Source organism: Cebidichthys violaceus, unplaced genomic scaffold (assembly GCF_023349555.1).
Source record: "Cebidichthys violaceus isolate CVI_PGR_0920_01 unplaced genomic scaffold, fCebVio1.0.p SCAF_1, whole genome shotgun sequence".
Classification (NCBI taxonomy): Eukaryota; Metazoa; Chordata; class Actinopteri; order Perciformes; family Stichaeidae; genus Cebidichthys; species Cebidichthys violaceus.
In genome coordinates this window covers 20,431,604-20,447,971 of record NW_027176262.1, presented here as the reverse complement: position 1 = coordinate 20,447,971, position 16,368 = coordinate 20,431,604, and the positions used below count along the sequence as shown (strand labels likewise).

General features: G+C 42.6%; 2 protein-coding genes and 1 non-coding gene across 4 annotated transcripts in view; 2 read left to right on the top strand and 1 right to left on the bottom strand.

The window, feature by feature from the left end:
* The window catches only part of LOC137883498 (lipoma HMGIC fusion partner-like), a 40,419-nt gene extending 38,059 nt beyond the window's left edge, over positions 1-2,360 (top strand). Inside the window, exon 4 of the mRNA XM_068725033.1 lies at positions 1,560-2,360. Within this exon, the coding sequence (XP_068581134.1) occupies positions 1,560-1,678 (119 nt within the window). The 3' untranslated portion in view covers positions 1,679-2,360. The remainder of the gene's footprint in view (positions 1-1,559) is intronic.
* A 7,042-nt stretch (positions 2,361-9,402) lies between these two features.
* Positions 9,403-16,124, top strand: nek3 (NIMA related kinase 3). 2 transcript variants are annotated; one of them, XM_068724934.1, is made up of 14 exons: positions 9,403-9,479; positions 11,324-11,447; positions 11,778-11,871; positions 11,960-12,057; positions 12,156-12,239; positions 12,505-12,572; positions 12,691-12,777; positions 13,485-13,539; positions 13,809-14,009; positions 14,306-14,420; positions 14,889-15,056; positions 15,160-15,282; positions 15,389-15,506; positions 15,731-16,124. In XM_068724934.1, exons 2-14 carry the CDS (start codon positions 11,331-11,333, stop codon positions 15,795-15,797), a joined length of 1,395 nt encoding a protein of 464 aa, XP_068581035.1. In that variant the 5' UTR covers positions 9,403-9,479; positions 11,324-11,330; the 3' UTR covers positions 15,798-16,124. The 2 variants fall into 2 exon arrangements, with proteins under 2 accessions (XP_068581035.1, XP_068581043.1); XM_068724942.1 differs by lacking the exon at positions 9,403-9,479 and adding an exon at positions 11,158-11,168.
* On the bottom strand, positions 10,729-10,801 carry trnak-uuu (transfer RNA lysine (anticodon UUU)). The gene has a single exon. It is a non-coding gene; the product is annotated as a tRNA-Lys (tRNA).
* Positions 16,125-16,368: the final 244 nt, after the last annotated feature.

Genomic DNA, 16,368 nt, shown 5'->3' with positions numbered 1-16,368 from the left:
CCACATCATGTTAATACTTAATAAACTACAGCCACGTTTTCAAAAGAGGGGAAGCTCATTTTCAGTAATGCCGACAGTAAGAGAAATTTGCAACAGGAAAAAATGGGCCTCTGAGAAATAAGTGTTTTCAGTTCTGCCTGCTGAATCAGGTTTCCGCAGTGAGAAGGCAGCTGATGTGATTTGTTAATGAGACGCCTCTTCCTCCTACTACCCGGCTGCTAATCAGGCTACTACATTCAATCAGACATTCTCCCCAAAATTTGATTCTTAAAATGAGAAGCCTTGACGGTCATCTCAACATTTTCCAAATTTAGCGGCAGATTTAGGTCAGATCCTTCTTTGATAGTGCACATAATTCCCTTTTGAGGATTAAAGAAGGAGGCCCTTTATGTTTTAATGTGGGCTTGCTTTTGGCTCACTTTCAGCACATTCTGCCTCTGGTGTGCGTTCCAAAAGTCTGTGCTGTGAGAGAGCATTTGGCACAGACCAGACTTGTCTGTTTGCAAATGAAGTTTAACTATGTCCAGTGCATTTATTTCAGCAATGCCAACCCTTTTTCACAAGAGGAAGGGAAATGTTGTGGCTTGAGCAAAAATGTTAAGCAGTTCACGACATTTTTTTCTGCTCTCAACTCTTTCTTTTTTTTTAGTTTTTCCTCATCTGAAGCAAGGGTCGAAAGGAACAGAGGGTGTCATGTGCTGTATTTGTGATTTATGATATTGGGCTGTATAAATAAAACTGAATAAAAAATGTTAATGTTTGATCGAAAGCAATAATAGAGATATTTGTTAGTATTCTTATGATGCAGACAGTACAAATGAACCGACAGTTATGTTATCAGGAGGCGGTAACCTTCACATACATGCTCACTAATACACACACACACACACACACACACACAACTAGAAGACAAACATCCATTAACGCTGAAAACTTCCACATGCTGTCATGTTCTGCAAACATTTAAAATCTTTGAATTAAGTAAGAATCTTCTTCTGACCACTAACATGTATAAGGATGGGAATTCCACACCTGGATTACCGTTCAGTTATCCATTCATACGCTACTGTCCAGTGCCAGTTGTTACCACGTTTGGACGGGCACTGTGTGTACATAGGACAACAAAAGTGGAGATATTACAATCATGAGCACAACCAAGGTAATAAACAAAAGAAATAAGCCTTGTTAAAAACTAAATTGTCCATTGCAGGTACATGACTTGAATAAGAAGCAAGTATTATATCCTGCTGCAGTTAATTTATCTCTATGGAGTAAACCGTTTTAAACTTGAGCTCTTTTATAGATTTTTTTTTTTATCGTAGAAGTGATGCCAGATTTATGAGCAGTACTCCCAAAGTGTAGAGTAAGCAGTGCAGGGCTCTTCAGACATTCTGGTGAAACAAAAAATGGAATCAGTTGTTCCCAGGCCAAAGGCTTATCCATCCCAATTTCATTGAAATCCATTCCTGGGTTTTTGGAGATTTCCTGCTTTCTGACGGACGGAGAAAAACCCAACGGTGGAAAGATATCACCCTGAATCCTCTGCTTTCCTCTTGCAGGTTCCTGCCAGATCGGCTGGGCGTATTACTGCACAGGGGCCGGGGCGGCGGCTGCCATGCTGCTGTGCACCTGGCTGTCCTGTTTCGCGGGGAAGAAGCAGAAGCAGTACCCGTACTGACGGGAGGGAGCCGGGGACGGGCAGAGACCCCGGGCGAAACGAGGAAAGAGAGAGGACTCCGACCCTGTGGACTCGCACCAGTACAGCACATCAGGCACCAAAGACACCAAGTCGTTATGGTGCGTCATGGGACACAACTCGTCTGACAACTGCAGGGACTGTTTCATAATGCAACACACACACGCAGACACATGGCTTTGAAAAACTTGTTCTTCTCTCGAGAGCTGTTCTTAAATGAAAAATGTATGGACCAATCCTATTTGTAAAAATGTTACATTTCTTTAAGAGTATTCTCTTTCTTTCTTTATTTTTTTTGTCTTCCTCCTCTTCAGTCATTGGTGTTTATGTGAATAGTGTTCCCTGTGATGATGAAGAGAAAAGTCATCTTGCTTCATTGTTACGTGAAGTGTTTCCGTCTCCTCTTCATGTCTCATCCTTGCCTTAAACACAAACTGAAATGCAATAATCCCTATAATGTAAAGCAATCCAACACTGGCTGCCTGCTTCCTCGACTCAACCTGTTCAGATCCCAAAAGTCTAAGCATAGTTTATTTAACACATTCATAAGATGATATACGTCGTGTACGATAATGTATTTTATCATATTAGCACATGTTTTGTATTCACTCTTCGAAGTATTCTTTGTCATTATTTTCGTTTTGTAAATAAATGTTTATTGAAATGTTGTGTTTAAAAGTTATTTCAGTCGAACGATACGCCCTGAGGTGAACTGAACAGTCCTCCTCTCACATTCCTGAAAAGCTTTTCCCATGACCTCTTGATCTCCGTAGTGTTCACTACAAGTGGGACTCCTCCCCCAATCGATAAAGAGGATGAGGACGGGTAGCGCTTGTGAATTTAACTTGTCCCTATTATTGATGAGGTAAATCCTGTGACCTCTAGTCAGATTATTTGCCTTTTGATCAGGTTGCTCAACTTCAAAGCGTCCCGTTCTTCCAGACAAAGCCTGAGATGCAATCACGTCCTGGGACATGAAGTAGCCGCGCATCCATCAGCTTAATGTCAAGGGCTATCTCCGAGTCCCTCCACCTGCCTTCACAGTGAGAATAACAATAATGGTAACCTTTTCATAGCAATTACCACAGCTGTATGTGAGCTGCTCCCAGCTTTCCAGTCCCTATTTTTAGTCCTTTTGTTGTTCCTCTCCGTTTTACCTCCTTTGATTTACAAACAACACTTCAGAGATTCATCCAAGCTCCAGTGTACAAAGTCAGCTCATTTACAATGCAGCTGTTCTCCAAGTATTTGGCCCTCATTATTAGCATGCCCGTTTTCTCACAATGCGTGGCGTCCCCAGATAATGGAAACACCGCTCCCCTCCTCCTCCTCCTCCTCCTCCTCCTCCTCTTCCATCCTCACGAAATCTCTCTCTCAGTACTTGCTCTGTTTAATATGTTAGCATGGCTCCTCTGCATTCTGCTCTCACTCCTGTCTGATCTGCCGTGCTGATTGATATCACTCGCGATTGTTACAGAGTGTCAACCAGATGCCTCATCAGCACAGGCTGACACATTGGGGTTACGTTGGAGCGCTTCCCTCCTTTACATCGGCTCCCGTACCTCAGACTGACAGACAGGTTGTACGATGCAATCTTACTAAGGGGTTGTTACTCGTAGGCGGCTGATTGTCTTAAAACATGAGAAATGTGTGGTAACTGGGGAAGAAGTGCATGCTGCTCTTGTCAGCTGCTGAGTAAAAGGGATATTGCAACTGCTGTAACTGATTAAAGATGACTTGAGCTGCTGATCGCTCTGAGCACTATAAAGTATAATTTTTAATAAAGTGAGGACCACACACTGGTTTATAATGACCACCACTGTATTGGGGTAGAGGCAGAAAACTCTGACAGAGGAAAAATAAAACCAGAACTATTTGCGTTTTCTTTTATAATTTGGGTGAACTGGCCCTTTAAGAGCATCTCGCAAACCTGCATTTGAGCATTGAATGCAAATGTTGAAAATGCAATCACTTTAATGGGTGGAACCAAAAAATAAATGCAAATTAGCCTACACTTGAAATACTTCTAGTCAGAATACAGGATCTATTTGAAAATGACATGGATTCCATTACATTTCTGATTTGGGAAGACCAGCAGGATTACTTCCTGGGTTAGCTCTTGAGGCTGCAAATTAGCAGCTGGATCCATAAATATAGCGTGCATAAGAATGTTCTTTTCTTAATTATCCTAATTGATTTTCTTTAATCGTGAAGGGAAATGGCATGAGAAGAATAAAACATATGGAAAACCAGCAAGAAAAAAATCATACCACAAAGTGAATGCTGCTGAAGTTACAGGCAACACAAATGCATGTTGTCAGTTGAAAAGCCTTAAATTGTGCTCTGTCTGTTTTAATATTATATTAGCGGGGATTATTTTAGGGGGAAAGCACTGAATCACCTTTATAGAGTTCAATCAGTAAGATACTTTGCCTCAATTCATTTCTTTCTAATTAGTTTTCTTTCCTCGACAGTACCCTTGCGAGATAATTACTGCCCTTAAGAGCAACTCTGCTTAAAAAAAGGTTTTGTGCTACTATAACAACAATCTCCATAAAGATATTGCATTATTAATTGATAGTGCTGCAGGATAGCAAGATAGTGAGCCGTGACTGCTGAAAAATAGAGCCTATAGCAATATAGTGGTCTGTCAGCCTTGTGTAATACACTATATGTGAATGCACTGGCAGTGGAGTAAATAAAATCGTTTTTAAGGGCCGTGTCTGCAGCGCGAGAACGAAGACAGTCATGCAGGTGTTTCCCATTAACAATCAGTGTTCCCCAGAAAGTGCCGCGGTTTGGGCCCAAAATATTTAGATTCACTCAATCTTGCTGATTTAAGAATGTATAACTCCATTTTTGTTTCATTTTGTGCCTCACGTGTACACACTGCAATTAGGAACCGGCGGTTAGTGGCATGTCAATTATCATATTTCCCCGTCTGCGTGATGTGAATTCATTAAACACACACCAGACAATCAACACTCACACACAGGGAGATGCGGCTCACGGTCCACTGGTCCCCCTACAGGGATACAGGAGCAGGGCTTCTAAATTAGCCGTTTGACCTCAGAAAAAGGGTGATCCTCATACTGGGAGGGGCTTATTTTAATAAGACAAAATGTCAGTCTCCTCGAGATTAACAGTGCCACTCTGTTTACCTTTTGAAGGTCATACACACCCACACAGGTGTTTCCAATCCTGGCTGATTACACCTCTGCTCAGGTTCAAAGAGGGCAGTTATTGCAGGCTTTTCTTCACAGCAGATGTTTTTAATTTGTCATAGTTGGAAAAGCACAGGTGATCATGATAACATTAACGAGGTCTCGGTTCTATTCAGGTGTCCCAGGAAGCCGGGACATGGAGGCAGGGAGACCCTGAAACCAAACAGAACGCCGCCATCTTTCATTTTTTTTTAATTAATTTACACCTGTCAAAATGTCTTCTGTAGAAAAGGCTTATGATAAAGATGTCATTTGTCCCACCTTACATTGTGTGTGCAGCAAAGAATGAGTCAGAGAGATGTCAACCAAGCAGTGTCTGTGCATGCTCTTCCTGGGAAGAGGTCTAATCAGCCAGAGTAATTAAAAGCACCGGTGTGGGTTTAACACGGGTTTGCAGAGCCTTAAAAGTAAAATGTGAGACAAATTGGGAAAAATGTGAGGATGTAGCACAAGGTTATCAGTCATCTGCATGCAGGATGATAGCTCCTCACTGAGAAAATTTTTACTATTTGATTAAAATGAGCATAAAATCCCACAGGACAGAGGATTACTTCTTTAGAATTAAACATCTAAATCCCAAATGACCTCTCCGTTTTATTACTCCTCCTCTGTACCACTTCATTCCATCATCTTTAAGTCATTTTTTTTCTCTGGTAAGAGCACAGTGGCGCTGAGGGATGGGAGGAAAGCAAGGAAGGAAGCAAGACTGAAAACGTTTCGGTATCCTCCCACAGATGTGTTCCCTGACATCTAGCGTCAATGAAAACCTGTGGGATGGAGGCTGGCATCACCTTTCAAGCTACCTCAGTTAAAGTTCAAACTCAGGCGGTAGCATTATTTCTATGCCGGATGAGAACTGGCTACAGCAATGTTACTTTCTAAAAACCAAAAGTAACGCCTCACAAATTTTCAGAGAACTGAAATCATAGCTCTGGGCACGGTCTCAAAGAAAAAAAACGAAAAAAAACATTGTGACTATTCTCAAAGCTTGCAGAGATGGCACAGTTCACTGAATGGAGCTCTGTTGAACTATTTAAACAAAAATCCAGCTTCACAGCCTTCTGTTTACTCGGGGAACATAAACCCCTATAGAAATCGAAACATCAGAGACCATCAACTGAGTGCAAATATTCCAGCACCCTATGGAAGACCAACTGTAATGAGAGATATATGCAGAGAAGATGCAAGAGCAGCAGTCGCTAAGCTCCTATCTAGTTGTCGTAACACCGAGGCGCTGTTCAGTGTAATCAGCTCTGCTATCAGCACTCTGCCGTACCGAATCCTCCCAGGAGAAACATGCAGATTCTTTTATCCTTCATCAAAAGCTCGTGAGCAGCCGGCTCCCAATCTGCTGCTGTTTTGATGCTGTTTAGAATTGTCTCAAACCTATGTTCCTGTCGTGTTTTTAAGGAGGCGTTGGTCACATGAAGAGCATCACCGGTCCCCGAAATGTTGTCCCAGAGGAGCTCCTCCAGAAGGTCTTTGATAAAGTTAATCCCAGCATTTTATCAGTCACAAACGGCTCTCTGGCCACTGGTGTTTATGCAGTTTCAAGTTGAAGAATCCAGCCTTGATCCCTTAATCCCCAGTAACCATATACCTAACATTTAAATGCTGTTTTTGTCAAGTTACTTTGAGCCAACTGATATACCTATTAGATACCTTTTTTAATTAAGACAGCAGATGAAGATCACCCCACAACCTTTGTTGTTTGACGTTTCATGATAAATTAAACGTGCACCTAAGTAAATAACACTAAATAACATAGCATGGCAGAGCTAAATATTGTTTGTGTGGAGACCAAAACAAAACATCCCCAGTGGTAAAATGACATATGTTCTGCTTTGCGAGTACCCAGAGTTTTTTAGGTTCATCTGGTACTTTTTTGTGTTCCTGTGACATTTCCCTCAGGTATTTCTGTGCTACTCAGAGACTTGTGTGGAATTTTGGGACATCTACCACAGGAATGTAACACATGTTCTGTGGTAATTTACCACATGTTCTGCATGTGGTATGGTCCTGTGGTAAGTCTATCAAAAATACCTCACAAGTCTCCGAGGACCGGAATGGGAGACCTGGAAAATATTCCGTGAACGCTTGATAAATATAGCAATTGTGGTGCATGGGGTACCAGCGTATGGTAGTTTAGTGTCTCTCTTTACACAATCTCAAAAATGAATGTCTTGTCTTTATATAGGATGTGTTCACATTATGCCTATTCTTCCGATCTCATCACTCTTGCGTCGGTTCGCCTCATCGTCTCTCAAAGGTCTGATGTGTGCTTCTATGCTCTCTGACACCGCTGTAGAACATATAACGCACTAACATATTGTGATGCCATTCTATTTGTGAGTACATAATACAGCTTGCAGGTTCCCTCTGTATTAATAAACTGTAACTGTTGCCTCTGAGGGGGAAAAAAGGAGAAGAGGCAGCGTGATCCATCCCCAAAGCCTGTGATGGATAACCCTATTAACAGCGCTGAACTGAAAAAGAGGGACAAGGTGACGGCATCCATGGTGATTATCTGGGGATCAACATATGCTCTCAGGTTAAGAATGGTGATAAAACCTCGGCTAAGTAATGCTCAAATGGACCTTAAAGTTTAGATAAACTTCGGATCGTCCCACAGAGTGACCTTCACCATCCACAAAGCGGCTTCACCGACACGGCACAACAGATCCTAGATTTGCCTCTTTGATGTCCATCTGTAATAGCCTGCTAATCAAACTGAATTGCCATTTTGTTTCAGCTCATTTGTTCACTCTATTGGAATCGCTGAACAATATTAAGATTTTTATCCAGGCTACATCTGTAATGGTATATCTGTGTGCGCCGGTTTATTATATCGATGGCATAACTGAACACAAATTCTTCCTCTTTATAGTTTTCATTTCTCCCAGGACACAAATTTTTGCATTTAACACTGCCGTCATAATTTGCTGTAAACGTTAAAATGTGTCGCCTGGGCAATGAGACATTTAAAACAATCCCATATCCTATGTCTATTTTTTTAATATATATATTTAACCACCAAGTATTTCTTTCTATCGTTCTCTGGTTTTTAATGGGCCTCTGAGGGTCTTAAGTATTCACCTCTTCAGGCAGTAGTGGATGTCCAACTGTCCCCATGAAGGACCTTCTGATGGCTTTTTAATAGAATGTGGGCCTAAAATATAGACAGCCAAGACACCAAGATTTTTTTTTATATTAAGAAAGATTAATTGCACTGAAAACCTCAAACATAAAGCTTTAACCGAAGCTTAAAAATGACAGATTACATGACACGAGGAACTTTCTCTTCAAAGTTTTTTACGTCACAGGAAGTCATTCATGCAGCGTTTCAGTCTTTTTTGGCTCTCGTCTCTTTTTTTGGTCCCAATCTTGTCATTGCCCCAGGAGCTAAAGAGTTATCAAGCTGCCACCTGAATAAGTCATACTTTTCATATTCTCTTTCAGACAAATATTAATAAATAACTCTTATAAATCCCTCTATACGTCAAGGAGGCCAGCGTGGGGGGGCCCGATCCCTGGATTGAGAAACCTCCACACTAGAGGCTCAGTTTTAATTCTTTATTGCCCCACAGCTGCTTCATGTCAGCACAAACTCAGAGAAGTGACTCAGCCTCTGACAGATTCCATACGTTACGATTCTGCATTTAAATGCTCACTCAGCACCACAACCACGTACAGAAAATCATCAAGATCATGTTTCCTGGAGAAACATGATCTTCATCTCGCAGGTATCACCTCACAGATTAAATATTATCAAATTTAGTTGTAAAGGCTCTCTCGCTCACACATTCTGGCACAGCTTGGTCCCTTGGTTTCCATCTTTAATAACCAGTATATCCTAATGAATAGTTATATAGTTGGCCTTGTGAAAGTTCCTCACTTAGGGAGCAGAGAAGACTCAAACAAACAGCCTGACAGTACTTTACGTCAGCCAAGTATACAAACACTGTCTTTTTACACCTCACAGTAGAGCAAAGCTGCTATTTGGGGTTAAAACAAGTACTTTAGATACCATGGATGCCTTCTCTCTCAGTCTATTTAAACAGCTTTTATAGATCTTTTGGTAGAATCAACTGTATGACGTTTTGTATGAGGAAATGTTTTATAAAAAAATATTTAGCCACTTTCTTTTTCCTGAAAATGTTCTCTCATGAAAATCACCAGCTGGAGATGACAGTTGTCCTTCTCTCTAATTTACCTCTAGACTGGTAGCCTATTATATAATACCAAGAGCTCATTACTGTCTTGTCTGTAAAAAACATTATTAACATGTTTGTTGAAATTCTGATTACATCCTAAAATAATCAATGTATCAAAATGCTCTGACAAAAAAAAGAAAAAAAAGAAATCCTGCATCTGTGGCTGTTTCAGGACTGTGGGAAGTCCGTCCAATCATTTCATTCGGCTCTGGATGTAACGTTAATGATTGGAGGAGCAACCTGTCTGTCCACATACATACGTGTGCGTATTCTGCACGTGCTAAAATGACCGGTGCACTCATTGTTTGTCAACAGAGTCTTCCACAAGCTGCTAGCTTAACAATTGTGAGTACTAACAATAGCCATGTTCGCTGTTTACATTCATTATGATATGTTTGCTTTCATAATGATTATTTTTTTTGCGGGGAGGGGCTTTGTAGAGTAGGCCTGACGTGTGCCGACTTGGCAACTTTCTTGCTAGCTTTAGCAACTTTTGGAGCTCTTTCGCTACTTTCATTGGAAACGAGCTGGCAAAACCGGGTTGGGTTTTTCGGTTGGATATTTTTTCTAAATCTCGCATACTCTTGCTAGTTTGTCATTATTACCAACCCTGCCAGGAGTATTTCACCCAATCAAAACATATTCTAAAGCAGTGGTTAGTCAGCGCGTTGAGGGTTCGAAACCGCAGTCCGGCCCTTCTGTGTGGAGGTTTACACTGTGTTCTCTGCAGGTCCTGCGACTTTCCCCCACAGTCCAAAGACATGCAGGTGAACATAACTGGCGACTCAGAATTGCGTGTATAGTTGTCTGTCTCTATCATGAAGTGATCTTTATGTCAGGCCGGTGATTGAGCGGTTTCCGGCCCAAGGTGTGGACCTAATTTACTGCTCATCACGCCCAATGTCAGCCTGGATCGATTCCACCTCCCCGGCGATCCCTGCGGTTATAATGGATGGAACTTTTTCAGCTCCAACAAAACCAAAAGTGCCCATCACATTTTACTAAACAAGCCTGTGCGGCACAGTCGAGGAGCTGCAGACAAACTGTTGCGCCATGCCCAATATTTACCTAATTATTGCCTTTATTTTCCTCCTGTGGAAGCGCACTGCCATTAGAGCGAAATGCTGGCGGTAACGAGTCAGACATTAGACATTTGGACTATGCACTATGCAGTCGTTTGTCTATGAAGCACTTGGTTTGTGCTGCACAAGATGTTTGGGGAATTCTGCTGCACACTATCTTCCAGGTTGTTTTCAGGTTTCAGTCCCTTAACTACAAGACGTGTAGCATACAATTTACATTTGTGCTGACCGTTTACAATTGCATTGCATGTTTGAGTGGTCTCCATTCATTGCTGTGTGATGTGAAAATGATCTTGAAAGATGCTGATATTGTGTAATCTGCCAGAGTGAACTTCAAGTCTGCATTCATTTTTAAACCAGATTTCTATTATCGTTGCACTTTGATACACAAGCCAGTGTTTTGTACCAGTTTCATTCACAGATCGTATTCTGTTACTCCATCAAGTGGTAGTTAGTTTAAACAGGAAGCTACATCTTGGCCTAAATCCGCACAGAAAAGTCAAAAGTATGTCCGCCCGAACAGGGACTTGAACCCTGGACCCTCAGATTAAAAGTCTGATGCTCTACCGACTGAGCTATCCGGGCTCTGTCAGCGTGATGACGTATGACGCTCTAGTTTTTGAACGCGTTGGGTGTTCGGTAAACACTAACAAAGTAGAGCAGCGCATACAGTGTAGAGTAGACACAATAGCTGTGTCCCAATCCAGTAAGAAATACATTACATAAGCAGTTCAGAAACAGAACACAATATAAAACTATTGGACTACTATGACAAATTATTATAGCGATATTATTATTATAAATATGTTAATATAATATGTAGGATTTAGAGACTATACTCTACCGTCATCTAGCGGCGACGCCGCGCACTACATGTATATTTCGCCTACGTCATATAATAATAAGGAAGTAGCGGCGAAACAAACAGCACGAGCCGGGTAGATTTTTTTTTGTGGGTTGAATTTGTCTTTTATTAAACGTTTTAAATGTCTCAATGTGAGCACTGAAGACCAAAACAAGACAATCTTCTCGCTCATTCTGTTGTAGCTCGATGAGTTGTTGTTGTTGTTGTTATCCTTTGTTGTGGTCTCTCTGTGGTTTATGAAGGAGCTCTATGGAGAGATACTCGCTCCAGAAAGTCATCGGTGAGGGGTCCTTCGGCCGGGCTTTGTTAGTCCGGTGTAAAAGCAGTCAGGAGAAGTATGTGGTCAAGGAAGTCCAGCTGCCAAAGGTATGTGCAAACAGAGATATAGCTGCTACTGTAGCTTTCCCCTCACATGTGAAGTAACTGAACTTAAACAGAATCCCCCCCAACGCAGCAAGTCTCTCTGGTAATAATCATTGTAGTAATAAAATAGTGTATTAAACGGGAGGAGGTGTTGGATTTGCACCAACCTGCTGCAGACTACTTTATTCCAGACTGTTATGTCCCTGGGGTAGGATATGGAAATGTCTCTACACTGATAACCTAGCAGATTGTGGCCTAGCACAGAGACGTGGAGGCTGATTGTTTTGCATAATAGAGAATGCATCCCCATGCTTGTATTTTGCATTTTTATAGAATCACTCTAAATTGGAGAATTCGAGGAGGGAAGCCATCCTGCTGTCCAGAATGAAACATCCTAACATTGTGGCCTTCAGGGAGGCATTCGAAGGTATTCACGGCGCTAACTCTCTTCTAACAAGACGTACAGTTCTTATGGTTCGGACTGCAGGATAGACAGTGTGGTTGTGTTTGTTCAGCTGACGACCTCCTGTGTATTGTTATGGAGTACTGCAGCGGAGGAGACCTGCTCCAGAGGATCCGGCAACAGAAAACTACGCAGTTCTGTGTTGATGATGTAAGCCTCGACCTCCTGCGACTATTCTCACCATCCAATGTTTCACATGACGTTTAATGTATTCCGTGTTTGTTTCATCGACATCTTTTCTTCCCCAGATCTTGAGGTGGTTTGCTCAAATGTGTGCTGCCGCGCTGCATATCCACGATAGACGGGTTTTGCACAGAGATCTGAAGTCCAAGGTGCGGTAGTCTGTAGACGTCGTAGTTTATAGCTACTATACATGTACAGGATATACAGGAAGTCGATCATTTAGTTTATTGCTTGGATGCATGTTGATACAATCTCATCAGTGCGAGCGCCGTGGAGTGAAATGAACAATGATGAAATTGCTGATCGAGATAAGATCACAGCATTCTCTCCCACTTATGCATAATATCATCATTTTGGCTGCTCTTATTTTGGCCTTGTGCCGAGTCATCACTTCTTTTTCATTTCCGTACTCAGAACATTTTCCTGACAGATAATGGGACAATCAAGCTCGGGGACTTTGGCTCAGCCTGTATTCTGAACAGGTACAGGAAGAGAAGAGGCAACGATTTATAGTTTGCCTTTTTTTTTTTTTTTTTTAAATCAATGCTCGGTGCTCGATTTGCTGCTGTTACATTTGTGCTTTGTGTAATTGTGTTGCAGCTCAAAGGCGTACGCTCATACGTATGTTGGGACACCGTATTATGTGGCTCCAGAAATCTGGGACAACAAGCCATACAACAATAAGAGGTATCGCACCGTGTTCGTTCCTCCGGGTTCCTCCGGGTTCCTCCGTGTTCTATGGCACACGTTAAAATAGAAATAAGATTAAACCTTAATAACTTTGGATCCATGCCCATTTGAGGAAATTGGGTCATTGCAACAGGAATTATTAATTGAGTAAAGCAAAAAGTAATAAGAATAAACCCCCAATTATAGAACAATTAAAGAAAAGCTGAGGTATAAATATGATTGATAAAATGTGGTAGGAGGGACATATACATAAACAGTGTCCAGGCTAATGTTGCTGTATTGAGGAAGACCATGCACACTAGTATATTTATATTGATGCCAAAAAGGTGTCTGCAGAATGTGCACGTTATTTACGTTATTAAATACTGAGAAATACTGTATACACTCTGTTTTCTTTACATTATTACTGCATAGTTACTAGCACTAACAATTTCCAAAACTCCAGTCATTACAATGTTAAAGGGACACTTGAATGTACAGACTTTTTAACGAAGAACAAAACCCTCATGAAGTTTGCTTAGACTTTCCCTTCCAGCTTGATTTTTTTTTCTCCATCTTTTCTTAAGTCTGTGTTCTCAGCTCAGCAGTGATTATGTAACACGTGCGTGGGCTAACCCGCCTTGTCTTATCTTCGTTACCGTGCCAGGACATGACTAATGTCTGGAGTGAATGAATAACCATCTCTGTGTTTGTGTGTCCTGCAGCGATGTGTGGTCTCTGGGCTGCGTTCTCTACGAGCTCTGCACCCTGCGACACCCGGTACTTCCTCCCTCCCTCCCTCCTCTCTCTCTCTCTCTCTCTCGCCGTGTTCCACGGCTTTGACTGTGGGCCTCTCTCCAAATATTGTCAATGAATCATTATGTGCGGCATTCCTGCTGTCATCTCGCATCGCAGCGAGATACTGTAAAAGCTTTGTTGTGGAATGACGGGAGGCCCGGTATCTTCAGCTGAGTTCCATCATCTGCTGTGTATTTTTGAAACGTGGTTTGTTGTCCCGGAGATCCTCACGCCTCCGCTCTTGTGTCCAGTTCCAGGCATCCAGCTGGAGGAGCCTGATCCTTAAGGTGTGCCGGGGCGCGTACCCCCCACTCCCCAACCGCCTGCCCTACGAGCTGCAGTACTTGCTCAAGCAGATGTTTAAGACGAACCCAAAAGACAGGCCCTCCCTGCACAGCATCCTGACCTCTCACCGCGCTTCCAGACTCCTGCGTACGCACCTGCCCTCCCAGGTACAGACACAGTCAGCACCTGTGCGCTTAATTAAAAGTGCCGCTTGAGCTTCATGCGCGGTGACAGCCACTCAAAACAGTTGAAACAGACGCGATTTAATGACCGCTCATCCGTCAGTACGACACGCTGTCACGACGCGGTGTCAAAGTGAGAATTTAAACTCTTACACAATTTCGCCAGCTGAGGTGACCCCCGTGCGGAATCTGCCCTTTGACAAGGCGCTGTTAGTTCAGATGGCCGCGGCGCTCATGTTATGCGTTGTGATTTACTGCAGCGCTTTGAGTCTTTTTTACAGGCGCTGGAGACGCAGGAGCGGGGGAGGCGCCCGGGTCGATGGAACAGAGAGGAGGGAAAGAAGGTGGCTGATCTTCTGGGAGAGAAGAGTTTAATAAAAACGTCAACATGTGAAGGTAGAGTCCAAGTCAAATGTTAACAGTGTTGTCAAGAAAATCTGATTTACTGCTGCAATGCCGGGAGAGCCACATCACAGACATTTCTGTGAAGGAAGATACATGTGGTTGTCAGGGAACATGTGCGCACTGTCGCACAGTTTTGATCATTCTGACATGACTCAACAAAGCCTCACCCAAAAGACATGAAAAGTATCATCTGAGTTATCGCTAGAATACTTTCAGATGCTCTATTTTATGAAAGCCTGAGAAGAATTCTTGTCGCAACTGAAACAAATCTTTAATAATAATAGCAAGAGAAATGACCAAATATCTTTCTTTATTTCCTTTGTTTATTGTTTGATGCTTTTTTTTTTTCCCTCCCTTTTTTCTTAATATTTTTATCCATGCAGCTTCTACAGAATATTAATGTTATTTCTCGTCAGGACCCTACTGAAAACAAGTATCCTAAGTAATCTTTTACCTCAGGAGTGGAGTTTCCCGAAGCCCACTGTGAAAGCAGAGAGCCAGGTCCTAGAAAGCGGTGGGCCGCTGGGCCGTCAGACACTGTGCGGCAGATGTTGGCCAATGCCAGCCTCGTCTCATCTGACAGCATGGCATCGACCGACCAGGCCTTCGCGGCTTCCACTCATGGAGGTATGATAGCGGTAGCAGCGTTTTCACTTCCTCGAAGCTCGGTAGAATGACACCCAGTATCAGAGTGAATCAGCTGTGTCCCCGTTTGTCCGGGTGTTGTCAGAGGAGCCAGAGGCCAGCAGGCAGAGGAGACGATGGGACAGGGATCCTCCTGAGAGGCTTCTGAGTCTGCTGGAGAAGGCCCGGCTGAGCAGAGCCTTCAGCACCTTTTTAATAAACACGGGAGGTCTGTTGAAATCCGAATACGTGTTATTTTGTTTTTGTGATAGGAATACTTCCTACGCCACCGTCGTGGGCGATATAAACAGTCCTCTGGGGGTTCTCTCTTTCAGTTGACGACCCGCTGGTGGGACCCCTCTCCCAGCCTCAGGGGGACGACACTGACGGTGGTGAGCCTGAAGTGTCCGTAGACGAGGAGCGTCTGCAGTCGCGCTCTGACGACGAGGACACGTAAGTAACTCTTCCTGCTTACCCTTGTCTCCTCTGTAGCTGTGAGCTTCTGGTTTTATTATATTCTAATACACATTACTCACAATGCAATTCACATTGAGTATGAATGTACAAAGAGAGGTTTGTATGAATCTCTGTTAAATGTATGGAATGTACAGTTTTTGTTATGACTTCTAATATGAAAACAAAGTTCAAATGTGTTGTTTCTTCTTCTCGCTTCACAGAGACTTTGAGGAAGAATCTCCATGTGACTGGATGGATGAAGCTGAGAAAATGTTTTCAGAACACTAAAGCCTAATTCATTCTGAGCCGACACAATCACAAGGTGTTTACATTCACTAAAGACACTAAATCATTTCACATCATGTACATGAGACCAGGTTTTGATCCGATAAATGAGGACCAACTTTTATAGCATCATTATATCCAAGTTTACAAAAAAGCCAGTGAAGCTCAGACCGTAACGGTAAGACCGTAGTTTTTGCATATTGAACGTTTTAAGCTCTGCACCGATCTGTGTGAACCTGATCGCACTGCTGCAACAAAACACTACAGTTTGAATTGTATATTGTTGAACTTGTCGTAAAACCTTTTTTACATAAAGATGTTTGAGATGTGTGTGTGTGTGTGTGTGTGTGTGTGTGTGTGTGTGTGTGTGTGTGTGTGTCTGCCTCCCATTTGATATTGCACATCTGCCGCGTACTGGTCGAGTTAACAATGATAACATTCCCAGTAGATTGGGGCCGTCTGGAAGCTAATGTTTGCCTTTGTTTGAGAAGCAGGAAATATTACTCAGAGCAGCTGGGTCTCCACGGGGTCACGCCATTTTGAGCACCTTCTGATGTCCATATCCCATGCAATA